Source organism: Sander lucioperca, chromosome 14, assembly GCF_008315115.2.
Source record: "Sander lucioperca isolate FBNREF2018 chromosome 14, SLUC_FBN_1.2, whole genome shotgun sequence".
Lineage (NCBI taxonomy): Eukaryota > Metazoa > Chordata > Actinopteri > Perciformes > Percidae > Sander > Sander lucioperca.
The window spans coordinates 24,727,295-24,750,514 of NC_050186.1; the positions used below are offsets into that span (position 1 = coordinate 24,727,295).

The 23,220-nt window shown below is 41.9% G+C and overlaps 1 protein-coding gene across 1 annotated transcript; it reads right to left on the reverse strand.

The window, feature by feature from the left end:
• Positions 1-24: 24 nt before the first annotated feature.
• Positions 25-19,076, reverse strand: ppp2r2ab (protein phosphatase 2, regulatory subunit B, alpha b). The gene is made up of 10 exons (XM_031277391.2): positions 18,753-19,076; positions 16,470-16,538; positions 11,064-11,161; positions 10,610-10,775; positions 9,899-10,011; positions 7,282-7,459; positions 6,084-6,248; positions 3,091-3,260; positions 2,133-2,224; positions 25-1,690 (listed from the first exon to the last, which is right to left on the reverse strand). The coding sequence occupies exons 1-10, from the start codon at positions 18,757-18,759 to the stop codon at positions 1,411-1,413; spliced, it is 1,338 nt and encodes a 445-aa protein (XP_031133251.1). The 5' UTR covers positions 18,760-19,076; the 3' UTR covers positions 25-1,410.
• Positions 19,077-23,220: the final 4,144 nt, after the last annotated feature.

The following is a 23,220-nucleotide window of genomic DNA, read 5'->3' on the forward strand; positions in this document are numbered from 1 at the left end:
TCAACGATCAAGCAATCACAAGGGTGCAAAAAGTAGTTGCTTTATTATCTTCACGGTCATAGATTAAAATTAGTAGTTATACATTACTAGAGGCATCAATATAGTCGGAACTGTCCACATTTTAAATACGTGTGGAGACATCAACTGCTGCAAATCCTTGTGCAGCTTATTGAACCATCACATACAGTAGCAGCAGTAATAACGTCTGCAGTAGTTTAAACACGTTTAGTGACTTAATGCCTCAAATAATGTTTTCCTTTAAACTTACACACACATCCAAGTACTTTAGTTGGTGCAGCAATAAGTCCAGTGTCAAATCAAAAAGGTTTTCCCTGTTGTGAAGTAGTGCTTCAGAGCGGTGGTACACCATGGGAAGACGAGACTTAAGATCACTCAAAAAGATGTGCAAGGTCCAGTTTCATTTCACAAAATAGGACGGAACAAATCTGGTGACGTTTTAATGTTTTTTTAATATAAATATGACCATCATAATATTTATCTTTGAATAGGCTATCTCTTATACCTGACTATTGTCGAACACAAACAAAAAGGAGGAAGAGGAACCAATGCACAAAGATGTCAGCGCCAATCCAAAAGAAAATCTTTTCTGGAGTCTGGACCTATTTGACCACCCAGAGCCTGAGAGTCGGCAACAGTGAGCGGAACATCTCCTCACTGGGCCGGGCTTTCAATCTGTGAAAACACACTGTACTTCTCAAAATTCCTGGAGGCAACCGCGGAGGTGTTGCTGTCCTTGTATGTCTGAGCAGCAAGTGTGTGAGGAAAACTGTTGAGCATAAATGTGTGACCGTTAAGTATGCATGGCTTAATGAACGAGGGGAGACATGTGAAGAGACTGAAAGAATACTATTGACAGTATAACGGGTGAATTAATAACAGGTATACACAAAAAAAAAAGATGGCAATTTTTTTTTTTTTTTTTTAGAAAAATAAACACTACAATGGCACAGGACAATAAAGGGACATACTAAATAAGTGTTTCTCATTTTCTACCACAGAGCTTTTGGGGGGGAAAGTTATAAAAATAAGTGTGTCTGTATTCAGAATTTTAAGGAAATTAAACTTTTTACCCAAGGGGAAGAAAAGGGCAGGTGGGCTGGCAAAAAAAAATAAAAAAAATAAAACGCCATAAGGGAGAGGGAAAAAAAATTGGCACATCACTTAAACTACAAGGCAGGTGTTACTCTGCCACAGACAGGCTGACGATGGGCAAGAGCGAGGCTTCCTCTGTCCACATCTAGAACAAAGTGGCAAAGCCTGGTCACCCAGTAGCGACGGACAGGGATGCTGGTTGTCGGCGTTACCACAGATCACTCTGAGTGAGGCTGCTGCGAGGCTGCAGGTGCGTGATGTCACCTACGCCAGATCTCACATAAGCCCACCCCGGTGTTAGTTCACTTTATCTTGGAATATGTAGAGATTGTTGGTCGTCGCCACGGCGATGATGTTGTCCTGGGGATGCCAGGCAGTGTGAAGGATCTTCTTGTTGAAGTCCAAACTGTCCACGCTGATTTCGTCCTTCTTGCGCTTGCCGCCTGCGCACACTTTGCGAGGCTTGAGGACCTGCATGGGCTTGCTGTTTTCGCGGGAGGCCTCCAAGGTTACATCCCGCCTTTGGCCACGGTCGAACATCCGGAAGAAGTTGTTGTATGAGCCAGTCATCACCACACTGGGGGGGTGGGGGGGGTGGGGAAATCACAGTCTTTAACACAAGTAAACTTGGAATAATATCCATTATTAAAAGATTTTTTTTGTTTTAAGGGAAAGTCAGTAATTTTCTTAATATATATGCCCCATCGGTATGTAGCAGATATTAAAATTAATTTAAAGTAACTTATTCAAAATGACCAACACTTCTAAAAAAGGTGTTTTTTTTTTTTTAAATCCAATTGAATGCCAAAGGGCAGAATTTGTCTTGTGATCAGCACTTTGAAATCTCAGTTTATAATTACATTGCAAGGCTAAGAGAGCTTTGCAACATTAGTAAAAATAAATAAATCATGACATCTTATTATAAACACAGATGAGCTGCATCAACAAAGTAAACAAAGACAGTGCTACTTTAAAGAGTCATTTTTTCATGAGGTGTTATTTTGTCTGCATGTCCTCACCTGTCATTGCCATTCCAGCAGCATTCAAACTTATCAAAGATGCAGTCATTCTCGTACAGCGAGCACAGTTTGCTCCTCAGGTACTCATGAACCTGGAACGATCAGAGGCGGGGGGGAAAGGGCTACCTTAAGACTCACACACCCACTGTAAGCATCGTACACGCAAGTCATCAACGTGCTCCTCATATAATCTAGAAGCTTATCACAATGGAAACAATCTTTCTGTACAAACGCCAGTGCACTGCACAGCAACACCACATTCATGGTGCCGCCAAGTGGCCACTATGTGGAATTACAAGGCAAGATGAAAAACAAAACAAAAAAAAAAGGTGTGGCCATTGTTGAGAAAGAAGACAGAAAAAAAAATTTGGTCTTTGCTTCTTTCTTCTTTAAGCACACTATACCCATTAAGAATGAATGCACATTGGCTATTGATTTAAATTAAAATTATATTTGTGTGTAAACATCACATGGACAATATAAAATAACTACCAATAAATACTACCTTAGTGTAATTAGTGTTGAGACTTTAAGAAAACAATGCATGATCTGACTTTTGAACGTTAACTTTAGTCAGACACTAGGTTAAACAACAGTCTTTCCCCCATAATGAAAATGCTAAGCCTGCAAGGCCAAGTGAATTTAGAGAGGTGAAATTCTGTTGAGGTTCAATTCAAGTGGTGTGACGCATGAAGCCGACTTCAAACTCACATCTTTAACAGTGTGGTGCTGTGCAGCACAAAGTAAATGACCTTATGTTGTTGATACTACAATATCACTAACAAGTGACTCTTAAGAGTTAGAGCGATCGGGGACTGTCACTCACAGTGTTGGACTATGCCTACTGCTGTAAACTTAGTGGGGTCTGCAGCAACAGGCCCTCCAAACGGTAATGATAAGTCGCTTATAACCTGTTTACACTTGCACTGCAACAAACCTGACAAATTGTCAGTCCTACCTGATAGGTCTCCACAGGCCTGTTCTCCATGTTCAGATCCCAAATCTTAACAGACAAGTAGTCTCTGGTCATCATGTAGCGTCCATTGTGGCTAAACTTGACATCTGAGATTGATGATATGATCTCAGAGAAGAAGGAGCGATTACTGGGGTCTTCTGGCTCCTCAAACACTGGACAAGAGAAGCAGGAAGACGATACAAACATAAGTAAGATGAAATATAGTCTGACTGCAGCATTGGCAGGTTTCGGAGTGACAGAGAAATGGCGTTTCTCCATTACATGTTACCTGCTCGACTCTACTTTTTTGTTTTTAACATTATGAAAAGTCCCTGGTACCTGCTAACAGGTACTTTTTTTTTAGTATCACCTCAGTCGAGATTCCAAGCGAGCTGAGGCGAAACCAAAAGGTGACGTGAAAACCTGCAGACTACTGATTGGTCAGAGAGAATCGTCACTAATCACTGTGTCACCGTTGCTAGCGACAGATGGGGGTGTTCTGAACAAACCCGCCATTTTTAAATAGTTTAGCCAGCGGTGGTTTTTTGAAACAAAATGTGTCTTCTGGCTGTGGCAACAGCCACATTGACAAGAGTCAAAAACAACACGCCTTCGATGTTCTATGTGTGTGTCGCGTTAGGTCACGGCAGTTTTCTGCAGCGGCCATTGACGACCAGCCACGCTCGCCTCACGCATGAGGCGGTACTAAATCTGCAATGGAAAATGGAGGACGGGGCACCACGGCCGGGTCGAGCAGAGAAGAGGTGGTACTAACAGTGGGTAAGCGCCACAAGATGTGCGTGCATGCAGGGGGGTTAAAACAAACCACTGAGAGCTTATGAGGAGACCCACATGAGAAGGGTTTTTTTTATGCCACAAACAGCATCACAAAAAGTAAAAAGGATGGACAATGTTCATTATCACCAGAAGAATTTGTGTGGCTGAAAAAATAATACTAATCCTCTTCTTCTACAACTACTAATAGTGCTGCTTGTTGATGTCTGGGACACACAGTTCATTTCTCTTTGTGTAGCGTTGTGCAGTCTAGTTCAGTGGTTCCCAAACTTTTTTTAGACCACGGTACTCATTCAAAGGAAACGCTGAGCCACCCAACCCCCTATATAACATGCATATATGTACACATATGCTTATTGGTTTTAGAAAATGTACTACATTATGATAGGTCAATATTAGTTCCATTCTCAATCACTCACAATGAAAGCCAAAAGCTACTCTGCAGATTTAAAGATAAATATTTAACTTAAATATAATCAATGAATACAATATGCTCATTTGTCGTTTTATTTTCTTCAAAATAAAATCAGCTTAAAGTTGAAGTGTAGCAATAAACAAATCAAATTGGAGTGCTGTCCTCTTAGCTTTATTTATGATTATTCACTTTTAGGATCCAGCACCCGGCCTTCAAAGCTTTCTAAGTATCTACGTGAGTTGAGCCCGTCCAGTCCTATTTATTATAGTTGAGAAGTAGGATGACAAAGGTCGCAGGAATTTTTTGGGACATGTGAGCCTGATGATAATGTTGGGAGAGAGGAGGCACAAGCTGCAGGCCCGACTCCACAGATCGGTCGTTTTCATGTACACCAGGAATGAGAGAGCCACATCACACTTAGCTTGCAGCGGTAGTAGTCGGTGTTACCAGTGTTAGGGCATACACCGATTACATTTCTTGCCCACCACCCCGACTGTAGTTATACTTTTGTTAGTCTACATCAACGATGTTTGGAAATTCCGCCGGATGTCCCTCATTTCGGCTAGATGTCAGTCACCTTTCGCTTTCTTTGTGTTGGCATTCTAAACTCCGGTGGATTTCTGAGGACTATGGTTAACTGCTCCTCAGATCTCTGCAGGGTAAATCCAGACAGCTAGCTGTCTAATCTGAGTTTTCTGTTGCACAACTAAAACAACCGTTGAATGTACACGTTCCACCAAAACAAGTTCCTTCCCAAGGCTATTTTGCAGTGGCACCGTTGATCCGTCTGGCGCTTAGTGCCCACCCAAGACGATTGTGATTGGTTTAAAGAAATGCCAATAAACCAGAGCACGTTTTTCTCCCATCCTGAGATGCTGTACTAGACTGGACTAGCCAGACCCTCCTCCGCAGCGCTGTGGAAGAAGGTCTGGCAATGTGAGACTATGCTTTTTTAAATAGAAATGAAATTAATTCATTTCTGCATATTAGCGCCCATGTGAATGTGTCTGCTCTGCTCCGTATAACAGCAGCAGCTCAGAGTAGCAGGAGTCAGATTTCACTGAGACCAACAGGACGATGAGGCGAAGGATGTTGTGTCAAAGTGAAAAGCAAAAGTGCAGAATCAGATAATTTATATCATAATAATATAGTTATATCATTTAACATAGATTATCAGCGTGTTGTCTTGTCAGATTGGTGACTGAATGAGCCATCAATTCAGATTTGGTCAAGCTGATCGCTGCTCTGATGGTCACTTATTTTCTGACTGCTGAGCTCCGGAAAGCGTGTTGTGATAACAACCAGCAACTGTTAGTTGTCATGTCTTTAGCTGCGGCATTACAGTGTATATTTTTTGCTTTTTTACTTCCGCTTTGATAAGATCAAAAATGTAACATAAAACATAGTTAATTTAAGTGTCGCCGCTGTTTTAAAATGTGATGAAACCTTAAAACAAAAACAAAAAAAACACAATAAATGAACAATGATACAATTAGTCTTGCCACACCATTGGCCCTTCCTCAAGGCACACCAGGGTGCCATGGCTGAGTACTGGTCATAATGTTCATATATAAACAATCATGACATTGTGGCAATGACTTTTCTACCTCCCTGCTGCGTGTGCATTCTCAATTGTTTATACATGGGAAACACCTCTACTCTCCAAAGATATAGTATGAGATGAAATGTAGTTCAATGGCAAATCAGGAGGCTTAGCTTAATGAATCCAGTACGTAAGCCACCTGTCGAAGAATGGGGACTGAAAGTGACCTAAGTAAGTACTCACATTTGGAGTGCTTGTCACACAGTGCTGATGCCCTCATGTCACACAGACGGAGGGTTCCTTTGCTGCTGCTGTAGACAAAGGTGTTACACTGATGAGGATGGAACTCGGCTGCTGTGATCACCTCCGTTAGCTCCTCCATGTTGGCCGGTTTAATGTCAACAATATCTGAAGCGCACAGGGTTAAGGAATAAACCTTTCCAGGGATTAGCCAGATGACTCGCAGGGTTTAAGTACTATGATAATGTGTACAGTGCATTCTAGTAGCACGAAAATATTTCCCCAAATCTTGCTCTGAAAAATTCTATCAAGTGTCAAATTGGGTGACAATGTCCACTAGGGTTAGGAGCCGTTGGTTTTTTTCCAGTACCGGTGCTAAAACAATACTTTCAAAAACAGTGCCGGTGCCTAAACTGATACTTTAAAAAAAAGATTTATTAAAAAAAAAAGGAAGAGCATAAAACGACAGTCGGCGACCCTAAAGAATGGCTTGTTTATTGCTAAGCTCATGTGGTCAAAATGTAATGATTTATTAAAAATGTAATAACTTACTTCACCAGTAAATTGCTGTTAAATGACAAAAACAACCACTGAATGGGAAAAGGGTATTTTCCAATAACTTTGAATGCACCACAAGGCTTACTAGTTTCAAGTAAACGCACCATCTGTGTTGTTTTTCCCGACAGCGGCAGCTGCACACTGTTCAACGTCCCGGTGTTGGAATCCCCTATTGTGAAATACAGCCACTCTTAACACTATTTAACATTAGCCGTCAGCATTTTAACCGTGTTTAAGCCAGTTACTAGCTGACTGCAGTCAAGTGTAGTGTTAACTAGCGTCATGTGCAGCGATGTTTCTGTTGCCACGTCCATGTCGGAGCATCAGAGAAAAGATCAGGCATTTCAGTGGCACTAAAATCCACGTTGCTATACGGTTCGGTAGATACTGGTCGTCTTGGCCCCGGTGCCATGTTAGCATCCGGTTTCGATACCCACCCCTAATGTCCACTAATATAATTAACACTAACAAAACATTATTAAACACAATAGACAGATGTTTATTTTGTATGGAGACCAATTAAAATCCAATATTGAGTCTCAAACCTAAATCAGGCTGTATGAAAAACATGTTTGCTTACATCTGACACTGATGTTGCCATTAGATAATCTCATATTGAGATGAGGCTTGTATTTAAGGATACTGAAGCTGCGGTCGGTGATCTCGAGGTGCCAGAGGTTGATGCGGAGGTCGTCTGCAGACAGGTAAGTCTCGTCGTCACTGTTGACTGAGATAGAGTTGATATGGTAGGTGTGAGCGTTGGCAAACACCCTCCGTGGACTGGCTTCCACCATGAGGTCCATGGGTATTAAAACTGGTACCTGACAAACAAAACAGAACATAATCTGAAACTCATAAAGACAGAAATTCATTTTAAGCTCTGAAAGAGCTTTGTGGCACATTTCTAGTCCGTCACAAAGCTCTTCGTGGACCTTTAAGTCAGACTCAGTGGTGAGTGAAACCGAAGCACAGGGACAGACACAGAGCTGTAGCAGAGCCAAAGTAGCACACTTTTTAATTAACTTTATCGGTTATCAGGCAAATAAAATGCCGATACAGATTATCTGCAAACTGCCAAAAATCAGCCAGATAATCGGCCTATCCCTAATTAAAACCAAAATGATTGTGTGCCTACATGTAAAATGTGAGCGTTTTGGCTGAATGCCTTGTTAACTATTCACACCCAGAAGGTGCATGATTCTGACAGGAGTCCAAACATAAGGAGGAGCAGCTGCAGGTTTCTTTGCGGTTCGCGAAGAAAGGAAGCCAAACCGGTAGCCCTTCCTGACTCGTAACACACCCATGTTTAATATTTGCATCCAAGTTAGTCCAATTTGGAATTACATGGTATTTAGATTGAACATTTAACATAGAGTATTAGCTTCTCCTCCAAGTTAAGAAGCACAACCATTTATATCTTGTACATCATACAAAGCTATTAACCTGTGTAGATTCATGTTGATAGGTAAACAGTACCCACAGTTGAAGCCACCACACACCTATGTTACACCCACAAAAGGTGTGGTGTCCGTTATTTTGGCCAATTAGACATCTCAGGACTGTGTTGGCATAAAGATTTAGCTAGTCCTGTTAGATGACTCAATTTTGTCACACCGGTTCCTGTTAGGGCAGAAAAACTCTGATATGATTCTTTGGATATATAATGTGGTGACCTCAGCTAACAGCCAGCACAGTTTCACCCATGTTCAACCTACAAACAGGTGCAATCAGCTAGATTTGAATACGTTCCATCTACCATAGCCATCAGTATAACCATATGTAATGCTTTAAGGTAATAAACATAGGGCAGGTGATCTGAGCAGTCTGCATTACCCCACAAAGCAATCCTACTAAGCTGGGCAGCAATGCTTTCTCAATATATCAGGTATCAAATACATGGGTAGAGATTATTTTAGTTGTGGGGAGAAACCAGGGCTGCACGATTTGGAGAAAAAGTCATATTGTGATGGCGATGTACGATGCTGCGATTACAATTGCGATTTAACAGTATCATGAGTTTACTTGATTATCAAGGAAAATGCGGGGAAATAAGCTATTAAAATGTTGAAGTGGATTTTTTAACTTGAACATACAAAGTTAAATGAGCATAAGAAGAAATGCATTCACAAAAAATGTGCAATACTTATTTGAATAACTTATATAATATATCAATATTTTAGAAAATGAAATAACAAAAATTTTAATTCTTATTAAATGCATACATTTTGTATGCCCTTATAAAAGACGACATTCAAGATGGGTGTAATATAATAACAAGTGATTACGTTAAATATATTTTGTACAACCTCTTCTTACAGTCTGCATGCTCTGAACCCTCTTTACGTGACCTAGAGGATGGATACCCGAACCGAGCCCGGCGGGCCGAGCCGGGTTCGGACAGATATGATGATATGATATATGATGATGTTCGGGGTCGGGCACGGTCACATCAGCGATAAGGCATTGAACATTTTAAATTTAAAACAGCTTTTATGTAGGTGCTGTGTTAACGTGTGCTTGCCCCGTGTGCGCTGATGCGCTCATCTGTTGATATTTCCGAATGCCTTCCTACAATCGTACATCTGCCGGGCTCGGGTCGGGCTCGGACATAAATATCTTAATGCCTGTCGGGCTCGGGCCCGACTCGGTTACTGCTCTGTCGGACGCGGGCTGGGCTCGGACAGAAAAATGCAGCCCAATCCGCACTCTAGACCATACGCGACACATGCGCTGCTGCCTAAACAGACTGACTGGTCACTGGTCATCTTGTGTGGGTGTAGGACATAGAGTCAACACAGAACCATAAATCAGGCATTAGTCAGAGTGAGAACGTACGGCGAGTGAGTGATGTCAGAGCCCGAGCGGTGAAACAAGGAGAGCGAGCGCCGGTGAGCGTTGTCGGACTTAGCGTAGCGGCTGTGTGAGAAAAAAGCCAGAGGAAAAAGAGACAGCAAAGACGATGTAAAGTGAGTTACCAGAAAACACCAAACATCTTAAGACGGGGTGGCTTCATCGGTTGTAAATAGTGTTGGTAAGGCTAAGGGTGTTACAACATGGAGACGTGACGTGCACACAGTGTCACGCACACCGCGCACCTTTTTGTTTACTCAAATCGCACAATTTTTGCAGTTACGTAATTGCAGAGTGACATCGCGATTGCGATTAGCTTGACCGTGCAGTCCTAGTAGAAACCTTGGTCTGTCAGAGTAATCCCACATCTTAATATACCACTCAGATGGTGTTTAAATTCAAGGACTGACCCGCAGTGACGTGATAGTGTTGGGGTCTTTGTAGCGTCCATCCTCCTCTTTGAGATTATAGCCCTCTGGCCTCTTGTCTCGTTCACTGATTTTCCACAACTTGATTGTCTTATCTGACAAAAAGCAAAAGAATTATGTAAATAACAATAACATCACGGACAACTGAACAGTCTTAGCGGACATTGGAGAGGTCAAACAACATGGATCGGTTGCTCATACCTTGGTTACATTTCAGAGGTTTCAAATAAAAAGGTGATTAAAAGGAACATTTCAGGTTTGCATACATCTGATAACTTAATTAAGAGTTCGTAGTTTATTAGGGCATTTGGCATTCTTTAAAAAAAATGTTTTTAAAAAGGTCTTCAAGACGCTGGGCTATAGCCACAGATTGTATTAAGCCGTTTGATCTGCCCATAAGCCGCTGTCACACAGAAACGGTTACGTGTAATAACTTTTTGTGCAGTGCTATCTTTCATTTATGACTGTGAAAAATGCCTTAATACATGTTAAGATGGTCCAAGAAAAGTGAGGAGAATTGGGGATTCTGCAGCAGAGGAAATCACTATTGTGAAGTGTGAAAAGCCATGTTTAGTTTCTCTGTTGAAGATGGTTTTAATGTCACCCATTTGCATTTCAAATTAAAGTCATCACAGATTGCTGTTACATAAATATCTGGGTATGCGCTCGATTAAAAAAAAAAAAACAACTAACCGTTAGTTGACAACAGGAACTGAGCAGCATTCTTTTGGGGAAGCCAGCGAATCTTGTTGATCTTCTCTTCTATTTCTAAACTCTTCAAGTAGTCAAACTCTGGCTCATGGCTCTGGAAAGTGCTGTAAACATTGTATTCGCTCCGGAACTGAGGCAGATTCTTATTCTGCCGGGAGCCGGGCAAAATATCAGATGAAGAGATGAAGATGAAAAGAGCAGACGTTAGACAAGAACATTTTGTTCTATATATGATAACTTTCATTCCAAAAAAGACATATCCATCTTTTAAATAAGTGAAGGCTACTTTTGGACATGAAGCACAGCTTACTCCTTACGTTTTTGCATAAAGAATGCCGTTTTTTAAGCTTTGAGAAATTGACTTCAGGGGATGACCTTTTCTGAAATAGATAGTATGTGGGAATAAAACTCCACAGGAGCAAACTTGCAGCTGTACCTCGATTTCCTGCTGGAAAATGACTACACGTCCACCCTTGTCTCCAGTAGCTAGCAGCTCCCCTGTGTGGTTAAATTCAACTGTGGAAATGATGTCCGCTGCAAAAAACACACAAACATGAAAAGACATTTAAACTTGCACATGTAACATGTGTTTTTTTTTTGTTTTTTTTGTTTGTTTTTTTAAATTGGTGTACAGACATAAAATGACTTCTGGCCAATCCTCAAGACAATGAGAAACCACTCAGTTATCCCAACTAACCCTGGATTTATCTGTGCTTGAAACAGAGTAGATGGATGAGTGTGTAGGCCAGAGATGCAGAAGGATGTCAGAGCATGTAGACCAGTAACCTTGTTTTTCTACATGTTTCCCCCAGCAGTAGCATGTTTTACACACACACACACACACACACACACACACACACACACACACTTAACCCTTTGTTACCCACTAGAGCAGAAAGACAATGCTGCAGTAGGTTGTAGTAGGAGGTCTTTGTGTGCGTTGTACTCCCTGAGGCCAAAAGTAGGGGGTAATATATTTGAGGACATACTGAGAACTGCTCTTCTATTGGAGCAGCAACCAACTAATTACTTTTACATCAGCTTTAAGGGTTGGGTAAGGAACTTGGCACTTTTTAGGGTACCGACCAATACACAATTACATCGGTACTACCGGGTAACGATCCACGTTAACTCAATTGGTACCAAATTTTTGTAACTTTAGCACAAGCTTCTCTGTCCTCTCCTCTGCATGCGTGACAGAGAGCGCGGCTCAGCTCCAACACACGCAGAGTCCGTGCAATGCCGATAAAGGAGACGCAAGTGTGGTTACACTTTATAAACCTCCGCGCAGACCACGTTCGCTGCAATACAATATAATGGCGAGCCGAAAGCGGTCGCGGTGTAGTTACATTTCCTGAGACAGACAGTCCCAACAGCGTTCTCTAAGCCCTGGTGACAGACTAACAGGCTGGAAGTTGTAGGGAAGGGTCATATTCTACACCCATGGGAAGCATTTGGGAGGGGAAAGGGAGGGGTTTTATTTGATGTGGTGTGTAAAATATTATTTTTATCTGTAGTATTTCTTGTATGGAAACGGTATCCTTTTTTTTTTTTAGGTTTGGACTAGTTTGTTTTTTTATTATATTTTTTTTTCACAGCTGAAGTATTTTTTATTATTGGAGAACCAAGTACAGAAAAAAGGCCCTATCAGCTATCATTGTTGGTTTTTCTATTGATTCACACATTTTGCCTATGAAATGTATAAATGACTAATGTCCACCACAGGCATAAAAACAAAACTCAAGGGCCAGAGCAAAGCAACTACCTGCATTACTAACATCAAGCATTACTTATACTGTATAATGTCTAATGGAAGTCACTATCTATACGTGGATAATAAGGGTGCTCCGATTGATCGGGAACCGATCGTTATCGGCCGATAAAGGCTTTAAATAGTTTGATCGGTGGTCTCCATAAAGGCCGATCAGATGACGCACTTCTCGTGAGAAAATGTTCTATACGCAGCTAAGTTACACATCAACCAGACGGCCGACCGTTGGCAGGAAAAGCAGTTGGACTGATCAGTCTCCCCGAGTTGGTCAAAAAAAGTGCCTTGGACAACGGATTGGACAGTTTTTGTCAAAGAATGCTGTTGCTAAGTAACAATGCACAATGCTTATAGGAATCGCGTTACGTTACTGCTAATGTATCCCTAACATTTCCGGATTTTGCTGCTTCATAATAAAAACATTCAAATACCAAAATGACGGAGGACTTTTATTGTGAAGAACAGCCGGGGCTTTGACCATGCATAGTCGAGTAGCTAGTTTTCAGCGCTAGTCCGGCCCGTCCGGGACGCCGTGTAACTAGCTAGCTAGCTAGCTGAGCTGAGGTACAGACGAAAGAAAAATTATCTGTTAAAAAATGTGGCGACATATCCCCGGTGTTGCACCGAAATCTGTGACCCGTCGTGATCTGTGTCCCTCCTGTTAAAAGCGTAGCGCCCCCTTCCGTGGTTAAGGTTAGGGACAGGGATTTGGTTCAGGTTGAGGTAGGGGGACACCGATCTCGATGGGTCACAGATTTCGGTGTAACACCCGGTGTTAAGAGGCCCGCCGCGGAGTCAGCAGTAGCTATGGATGTACAAGCTGTTGAGGGCGAAGTAAAAAAAAAGAGAAAAAGAGAAGGTACTTTTCAAACAAGTGGCGCATTGACAAAACGTACAGCGAAAGACCGTGCACAAGATTTCAGACCGTCCTGCCAACCTGTTTACATCTTAACGTCAATGTAGACTGTAACGATGTTTAAGTCGCTTGAAAGCTGCTGCCGTTTTAAATCTGTTGGCTCTCTGCTGCTCAGTTCTACCCCGCGACTGACGACACACACACACACACACACACACACACACACACACACACACACACACACACACACGATGCAGGAAAAACCGGAGATGAGACGTACAGGATGACCTACATTGAGGACAGCTACACTTAATACATCCATGAGCTACACTCGTTATTGTAAAATCAATGATAAGTTAAAGTCCAATAAGTCCTTTATCAAACCGTATGAATGTGTGTCCCAGGCCAGGATAGGAAATTAACTTACAATGTAAAGATCAACAAGCTACTGACACATAATAAATACATTATATTAATAAAATATGTATTAATAATAAAACATAATTAATAAAGCAATTCAAAATATGATAGTGCACTCTTTTATAAATTTGAATTCTGGAAAAAGTGGCTGGTAAAAAATTTAAGTGGCCCCCACCCTGCTCAGAACACACTGAAGACACACTGAAGAACACACTGACAGTTGTTTTGTAATTTATTCCGAATAAGGCTTTAGCTATATGTTAAGCTCTAAGCTGTTTAAGGTGTGTTTCTAACAGAGGAAGTGGAATGTTGAACGTTTCCTGTCAATAAAAGTAAACCGTTGACAATTCACAATACATTATCTTCTGTTAATTTTAATACTTATGCATTGTTGTTAAGAATATTAAAATTAATATATGATAAATATATGACATGATAAATAGAAGGTTTCAAATAGACCCGGTGATCGGTATCGGTCAATACTGCTCACAGTGATCGGTGATCGGCCCCCAAAAATCCTGATCGGAGCACCCTTAGTGGATAAGTCTGATAAAGTACCATTTTTCTGTCACCTCATTGTCGGAATGTGTTAAAGGGCTGAAACATGCCAGACTGCTGCAGAACATCATGAACTGAACAACATTACAACAATACAGTCTTACAGCAGTGTTTCCCCTACCATTGATTTGGCAACGACCCCACACACATTTCGCGGCACATACGCTCCGCTAACAGTCCGCATAGGTTACGCGTTCAATGTAGCAAAAGTTGCGCAACCTTGCCCCCATTTTCAACTGTTGCTAAATAGTTGTGTGATGTGTAAATCAATGTTGTTTTTATTTATTTTCAAAAAAAAAAAAGTGCACTAAACCACAATTGTGCTAGTGGTCACACAATTAAGTGTTTGGACACCCTCATAAATAGTTGTGTCATGTGTAAATCAATGTTATTATTTATTCAGCAACACCACAACCCGCAGCACCCCAATAGCGGTGTAGCAAGTCTACTGGTTCCCTTGCATTGAGACAGAAGGGGAAATCAGTGTTTCCCATACAGTGATATATTTGTGGCAGCCCGCCACACAATCATGTTGACCGCCCCCACATTACATTTCACAATGTTTTGTATTCATAACACTGTTGTATTATTGTACAAATTAGCTACAACAGTAATAGCAGTCACGTTATGTAAGTCACTGCTACATTTTTCAACTGAGGAGCAAAACGTGCTCCTGACTTTGTTGTCAAATGTAATCAGATGCGAAAGTACAATTAATATAAGAAGTCTGCACCTCTTTCCGCACGTGCACCCCCCACCCCGGGTCAGCTACCACCACAAATACAATCTAATTCTGTGGGAATTTATTTTTTATTTATCCTTTTTACTTGGAACATTTTTCTACCTCGAGGTAGGGCGCAGAGCACAGGGCGAGGCAAAGCGCAGCACGATACATCATCAGTGCTTCTGACTTTAGTTGCGCCTAGAAAGATCAGCGGCAATGAGGTCAAGCTTTACACGCAGCGCTCGGCAGCAATTCCGAGCGGTGCGTGACGCCAAGGGTAGCGCTTCTTCTGTCTCCAGCGCTCTCCCCATAGGAAAACAATGGTGGTTTTACCGCGGTTCAGGTGTAGGCGGCTGTACGGGGGACGGCAGAGAGACGCCGCCTCTGCAACATGCTCTGCAACTTGTTCAGTTACAGTAACAGGGATAGCAATGCCAATAAAGTGGTTGAAACTGTGGTTACTTTTCAAAAACGCCACGCAGACAACGCTCACTGCAGTTGTAGGCCAGGTGCAACATAATGACAAGCCGAGAGTGGCCGCTCTGAGGCACACTGTATCATGTTCTCCAGTAACAAAGACAGAAATACAACAATTTAAGACTAAATGTAGGGAGGTTCATGCGAGCTACTTGACGCAGCATTTGCAAAAAACAGAAAGCATGGAAAATCCTAACGTTAGGTTATTTGCACACATGTTCCTAAATACATTTTACAGTTCGCACACATCCATTTTTGGTCGCAAATGTGGGTGAAATGGTCGCACTGTGGAGCCCTGCATCATGCTGGCATAGTACAAGTGGCACCTGGCGTCTGATGCTCTTCATCTACCCAGCTCACTGTGGCTGTTTCTTCTTTTACCATTCCTTTCTGAAATACTAAAAAATGCTCTGAAAACAAAGTGCTTTTAAAAAAGTCCATTTGTTTAGGATCTATACAAGAACTTAGGAGTCAGTCATTAACCTCAGTCACAAAAAAAAGGTTTGCACTTCCTGTAGAAAGCTTTTAATGTGACGCAGCAAGAGGAAGAAGTGTTTGGTTCACATTAGCATTACCTAACCACACAGCTCCAACACAGCCATGGATTCAGGCTGCTGTATGATACAAGTAAAAACAGAATGTAGGAGTGGCACCAGAGAACTATGTTACATGGGAGCTGCAACATTTCTGAAAGTTTTACATAGTGAGCCTTTTAAAATGGGCACTTTCTCTCTAGTCATCTACAGGATGGTCACACATGGTGAGCCGATAAATTGACTGTTGGGGTTAAGCCCCATTATTTTACTGTCCTGCTGCAGGGGGTGCACAGTTGAAATGCGTGGCATCACAGCTCATCACACCTCAGCACGGCTAAAAATGCTATATCTAACCGATGGGAATTGAACTAATGCGGTAGAGCTGCTACCTGCTCACTCACCGAAAGCTGTTGTATATTACCCAATACCTATAAACATTTTTCCCTCACTTTCCCCATCTGTGCTTTACGCTTACTAATGCTAGTTCTTAGCAGAGCTCATACCTTCAGCTACGTCGTCATCAATGGCTCCTTTCACCTGAGAGAAGCACCACTGCATGTCACCTCCGGGTCCTGCAGGGATTTAAAAAAAAAAAATTAAAAAAAAAGCATTCAAGTACAGTACTGGCAGGCTAACTAAATACATTTTAATTTCAAGCCTCACATCAACAGCTGGGCACCAACAATGATGTACAAGTAGTTAAGATAAGATGGCCAAGTTTCAAAGTTTTGGCTGATAATCAAATGGAGTGCCTCAGCAAGAATTAACTACATGATGTGGTTTTTTGCAAAACCGTGTCACCTACTGATTGCGTGTTTGGACTTCCTTGCACATGTATGCAAATAGTTGCACCTCTATAAAAGAAAGGTTTTGTTTGAGCACACTGTCACTCTCACACAGCGTGGGATAATTGAAATGATTGGAACTACAGACGGACGGTAGACCTGTTGCGAAAATATTTGCCGTCATACATGTGCACATTCCCTTTCAAAACTTCTCAGAGTCTAGCCTCAAAATAAAATTGAAACCACACAATTCAATCCCTCTAAAACTAAACTCAAGACATCCCTAACTGGTCCACACATAATACTTGCACGACCTGTTATGCTATGGGCTCATTAAGAGGCCAAAGAACTACGGTTATAAAACACAGGACCCTTGGATGTCAAATCTTTCAACATTGAATGAGTGTAACTGTAAATGCATCCACCAAATCAAAAATCTGATTTGAGCCTTAGTTGGTACGGTGGTTTTCTCGCTTTGAGAGAGCTTGAGAGTTGATTGCAAATAATGTTCATCAATACTGACTAACTCCAGATCATGGTAACAGTAGGTGAATATAGTCTTGAAACATCTTAAGCCTGGGCAACTGTTGCAACGTTACCAGAGGAGAGATGCTCTCACGCCAGGCTCCTATGTTAAATAAAACAACAAGAAAAAACATGCTGACTTGTTTGATAATGACCTCCATCACTAGCCTCAACAGGTTCTGCCGCAACATAGCTCATTGCACAACATAGCTAGTTAAATTCCGCCTATTTTTCTTATACGTGACCATTTCTGTTATTACACAATGCAAACTGGTCTGATTTGTGGATACCACGTACTGGAACAGCTCTGCAGAACAATTGAGGACATTTATGAGTCACCCTGGCTTCATCATACATGTATTCTGAGATGAATTATGATTTAAAACCAACAGCCAGGACAGGATCGGTACTGGTCAGGACAAGCACTCTCATAGATTGCCTGCATTCCTTACATAAGAAAATGCACATACTAAACTAGGTGTTTAACTGTTGTAATTATGTCAGTCGGTCAGTTTCAACAAAAAGGATGATGTGCAATGCCTCTGTCCAAAGACCAGTGTCATTTCCCCGCCCAATTGGACCAAATGCATGTACTAAATATGTCAGCAGTGACCTCTTTTTGCTAAAAGGATAAATAGCCATCAATCTCGATACAATGCACTTGAGTCGCATATGATTTTTAATAACGACTTTGTTCATTGAAATGTGAAATGCTAACGTTAACGTTAGGCTACAAAAATCGTGACTATCTGGGTCTTATTTGAGGAGAGACTATTTCCATTTAGCTAATGTTAAGCATATGCATGTCCTCAATACAGGCACTCTTGACTCTTCAGTCCTTTCAGCCAGACACTGCACAGAATATTTAACAGCTTGTTCAGTCTGCAGCAGGCCTGGATTACTAGCCTGCATGTGGGCAATGTCAAAGTTTGTGCTAACGTTAGCTAGCCTGGTTTGTCAAGCCAGTCAGGGCATGTTTGAGAAATGTGTGCACTGGAGTGGAAACCGCCTGTTTTACCTCTAGCTATTTGCTTTGTTTCAACATCAATAGCAGATCAGATATGTTAAATTAGTCGTTTGTAAATCTCGTGCATAAATCTGAGAAGCAGCCGTTACGGCTACAAGTTACAAGCGTTAGGTTAGTGTAGCGGATAGCTATGTTTGGCTATTAGCTTGCTGGTCTCTGGTCCGGTGATAATGGTAAACAGCTATCGGTTGCTAGCTTGCTAGCAGCAGCTGGCTAGCTAGCTTTAGCCGGCAAATGCAGGCCAGATAGATGGGCGATGACACTCGAGTTTGCTGGCTAGCTAACGTTAGCACTAGCTAGCTAAGTTTAGTTAGCTACCAACCGTTAGCTAACCTGACACTAGGCTGGTTAGCGACATCCTGCAGCCCACAAGGCAGAGAGCTTGTTGGACCGGCGTCGGCCTGTTCGTGGTGTTTATGTGTGTAACGTTAATGGTTAAACTGAATTACCTGCCATGACAAGACAGACAGTGGAGCTTGCCTCAGTCAGTCACGATCCTGCTTCCCACTCCCACGCGTTGTTTCGTGGGATCTGAACTTTTTCTTCCACTGTCTGAGCAAACCTGAATGTCACGCGCTAGCTAAGTTAACCGTAAAAACGGGTTATTTTATTGCTATCCTCCTTTTCTTTCCCGCTCCTCTCGTCGCTGTTGTTTCACTCTCTCTGTGTCAGTCACTCTCCCCTCTGTCTCTCTCTTGCCGCATCCCACAAGTCACTGCTTCCCCACCCCAGAGTCTTTTTCCGCACGTGAACCAAAGGGTTGTTATAATGCGCGCGCACACACACAGAATGGCAGATGCACAGGCACGCGCGTGCACATAGTTGAAGAAACACTTAACAGGGATGCAAATTCTACTGAAGTATTAATATGTCTTCTGTTGGAAAGCACTCAAGAAAAATGACGATGTAGTTCTTGTTGAACATTTGGTCACACCGAAAGGACCAATGTGGCATCTTGAAATATCCATTTCAATGTGACTACACCTAATCAAGCAACCATCTCCAATTCAGGGATGCTCCCCAAAGTTCTGTTCTTATTATTTATTATGAAAGCTTTCTCAAAGTGTATGGATAACGTCTGAGCTAGTGGTTCTCTAACTTTTTTTTATATCAAGGACCCCTAAACTGACACAAATTAGACCCCTATACAGTAGGCTATATGTTAAAGCAGTGGTTCCCAACCTTTTTTCCTTGGCGCCCCGTTACTTATGTCTAAGAAAAGCTGAGCCCCCCCTCCCGAAACCGAAGTGGAGGTAACTCTCGAGATAGAGCCTTACTTTCTTTTTTGATACAGAGGAGTTATCAGCACTTTTACGTTTCTCCGCCATGTTTCATTCATAAAATAGTGATGCCGTGGCGGGATGATAGCAGCTAAACAGCTGACCTGATGACAGCAAGGTCCCAGGTTAAGAGGTCTCGGAGGTTTGGCCTACTAAGTAGCCTGCCTACAATTTTAAGCGAGAACAAAAATATATAGTTTTTGTACCGACTTTTGTATACATTATATATTCTAGTGTATTATCATAATTTCTTTAGTGTGCACATATTTTTTTTACCTCAACCTCAAACCAGATAAAGACTTGCGCCCCCCCTGTGATCTTTGCCGCCCCCCTGAGGGGTCCCCGGACCCCAGGTTGGGAACCACTGTGTTAAAGGATATTGAGAGCTGCTGCAAACTGGAAGACAAACCTTGTATGTGTCAACATACTTCAGTTTACCCTGATTCAGAATTATTATGTCATTAGGGGAAAGAGTACAATATTAAAAACTAATTTAAAAAGAGAATCTTCCCGACTAATTGAAGAACACTGAATACTGTAATTCTTGACTCTCCAGACGTAGCTGAAAAGTACATATAGCTGAAAAATGGATTTACTGATTTTAGAATGTACTGAACCAGTATGAAACCAGGAATAAGATATTCAGCAAAATTAGTGTTTGCAGTCAGTTACTTTCATCCTTGACACACAAACATCAATCAGAATCATCATGAAGAGACACGGATAAATTTCAATCAGCTCATTTATAAAAAAGGTAGGCTATCTAATATGTCACAAATTGGATTTTATGTAGACACTGTACGTGCACAGATTGCCAGTGGAAAAACAAAACTGCAAAGTGCCTGTCTGTCATATAATAGCAGTATTAAAATATAAGCCTACTCACATTCTGAATATTTTATTTCCATGCATGACTTGCAATCCGAAATGGACCACTGCTGTGTCTTTTATTGCCAGAATTGATTGATTGTCAGAATTTCTAAACAAGATATCTATCTTCTCCTCACATTATTTCCAGTGAGTCATGTATACTGTAAAGGAACCGCAGTATGTTGGTGGACTCTGGAGGGGATTGAAGAGCTTGTAAGATGTCTCAGCACCACAAACACAGAGCGCTTAAGACGTGTAATGATAGTTTTACCACCTACATGGATCCAGATCCTTCATCCAGATCCTTCAGATCCTTCATCCCGTTCAGAAGTATGCCCACTGGAAGAAAAGAGAAATACAGCATTCCTAAGTCACAGCTTGCTAAGAAATACAAGAATATCAGGAATACATCGAATGGCAAGCTGCACAAGATAAGAAACTAGATGAAGCTTGTTTAGTTGGAGTAGAGCTATCAAAGCTGCCAACTGCAATATCGTATTAGACTCAGTGAAGCTGTCAATTCACGCCCAGACGCTGCTTTCTGACCCACTTCACGTGTCAGTGATTTCAAACCCTTTAATTTACGTTACCAAAGACAAGATCCCCCTCAATCTTCTTCAAACAGCCAGCAGCAGTGGGCTCATCATGCTGCCCATCATCACAATGACAGGCAGCACACAAAAAAACCTTCAGCAAAGACGTAAAAGGAAAGCAGATGGGGGTATTGGGCACCCCCGTCGAAAGCCTCAGATTTTGCATTGACCAGCTGGCAACCTGAGTTGAATGTATCCATCCTTGAGCATGAAACGCAAACCTCTCTGTCAGCTGTTTTCACTGGCACTACTATATGTCTTAGGTCATTTCTAATGACAGTTGTTCACCGTGAGGTCTGTGGATTATCCATAACCAGGGAAATGTTTCCAGAAAGACACATTCATTTTTTGAATGTCATTTTTGATGCTTTTAAGTTCACAAATCAAATTCCATTCAGTATGCACAGTGGTGCTTTGAAATAAATTCAATTCAATTCAATTCAATTTTATTTATAGTATCAAATCATAACAAGAGTTATCTCGAGACACTTTACAGATAGAGTAGGTCTAGACCACACTCTATAATTTACAAAGCCCCAACAATTCCAATAGTTCCCCCAAGAGCAAGCATTAGCAGTGGCTATTGCGACAGTGGCGAGGAAAAACTCCCTTTTAGGAAGAAACCTCGGCAGACCCAGACTCTCGGTGGGCGGTGTCTGACGGTTGGGGTTATGACGGTACGGGATGTAGCGTGGCACAGCAGAGCATGGGTGGACGCGGTGGACGCAGCAGGACGTAGCCGGGCATTGCAGGGAATCGCAGAGCGTAGCAGGGTGTAGCAGGTCCATAGACACAGCTGCACCCAAGACCCAGGTCTTGGTGTCGCCCTAATCCGAGGCGATGTTCTGGGCGAAGAAGAAACATAAGAACTCCCCAGAGCTAGGTTAGTAACAAGCACTTCTGAGACAGGATGTGCATAAAAGGAAACAAAAGAAAAGAGCGTGTCATAAGAAGGAACTTCCTCGGCAGTCTAGAATTATAACAGCATAACTAGGAGAGGCACTATATTATTGATTATACGATAGGTATATCTGATGACTGTAAAGAGAAGCAGAGAAAAGCAGGGGTGCTGTGTCTGCAGCAATACACCCTGCCCCGCCGGTCTAGGCATTCACTGCAACTCCTCACTCCCTAACTATAAGCTTTATCAAAGAGGAGAGTTTTCAGTTTAGTCTTAAATGTAGCGACGGTGTCTGCCCCCCGAACCCAGACTGGGAGCTGGTTCCACGGGAGAGGAGCCTGATAGCTGAAGGCTCTGCCTCCCATTCTACTTTTAGAGACTCTAGGAACCACAAGTAACTCTGCATTCTGGGAGCGTAGTGCTCTAGTGGGACAATAAGGTACTAAGAGGTCCTCAAGATATGAAGGAGCTTGACCATTTAGAGCTTTATAGGTCAGAAGAAGGATTTTAAATTCAATCCTGGATTTTACAGGAAGCCAATGGAGAGAAGCTAATACAGGAGAAATATGATCTCTTTTCTTAGTTCTTGTCAGAACACGCGCTGCAGCATTCTGGATCAGCTGGAGAGTCTTAAGGGACTTATTTGAGCATCCTGATAATAAGGAATTACAGTAGTCCAGCCTGGAAGTAACGAATGCATGGACTAGTTTTTCTGCATCGTTTTGAGATAGGATGTTCCTAATTTTAGCAATGTTACAAAGGTGAAAAAAGGCTGTTCTAGAGGTTTGTTTTAGATGGGCGTTAAAGGATAGATCCTGAACAAAAATAACTCCTAGATTTCTGACAGTAGTACTGGAGGCCAGGGCAATGCCATCCAGAGTAATTATATCTTCGGCTAATGAGGTTCGTAGGTATTTTGGTCCCAGCACAATAACTTCGGTTTTGTTTGAGTTTAACATCAGGAAATTGTAGGCCATCCATGATTTTATATCTTTAATGCAAGCTTGAAGTTTAGCTAGCTGGCTGGTTTCGTCTGGCTTGATTGACAGATATAATTGGGTGTCATCCGCATAACAGTGAAAGTTAATTGAGTGTTTCCTAATAATATTGCCTAGAGGAAGCATATATAAGGAGAATAGAATTGGTCCAAGCACTGAGCCTTGAGGAACGCCATGGTTAATTTTAGCGTAATTGGAGGGTTTATTGTTAACATTAACAAATTGCGATCGATCAGAGAAGTAGGACTTAAACCAGTTTAGTGCGATTCCTTTAA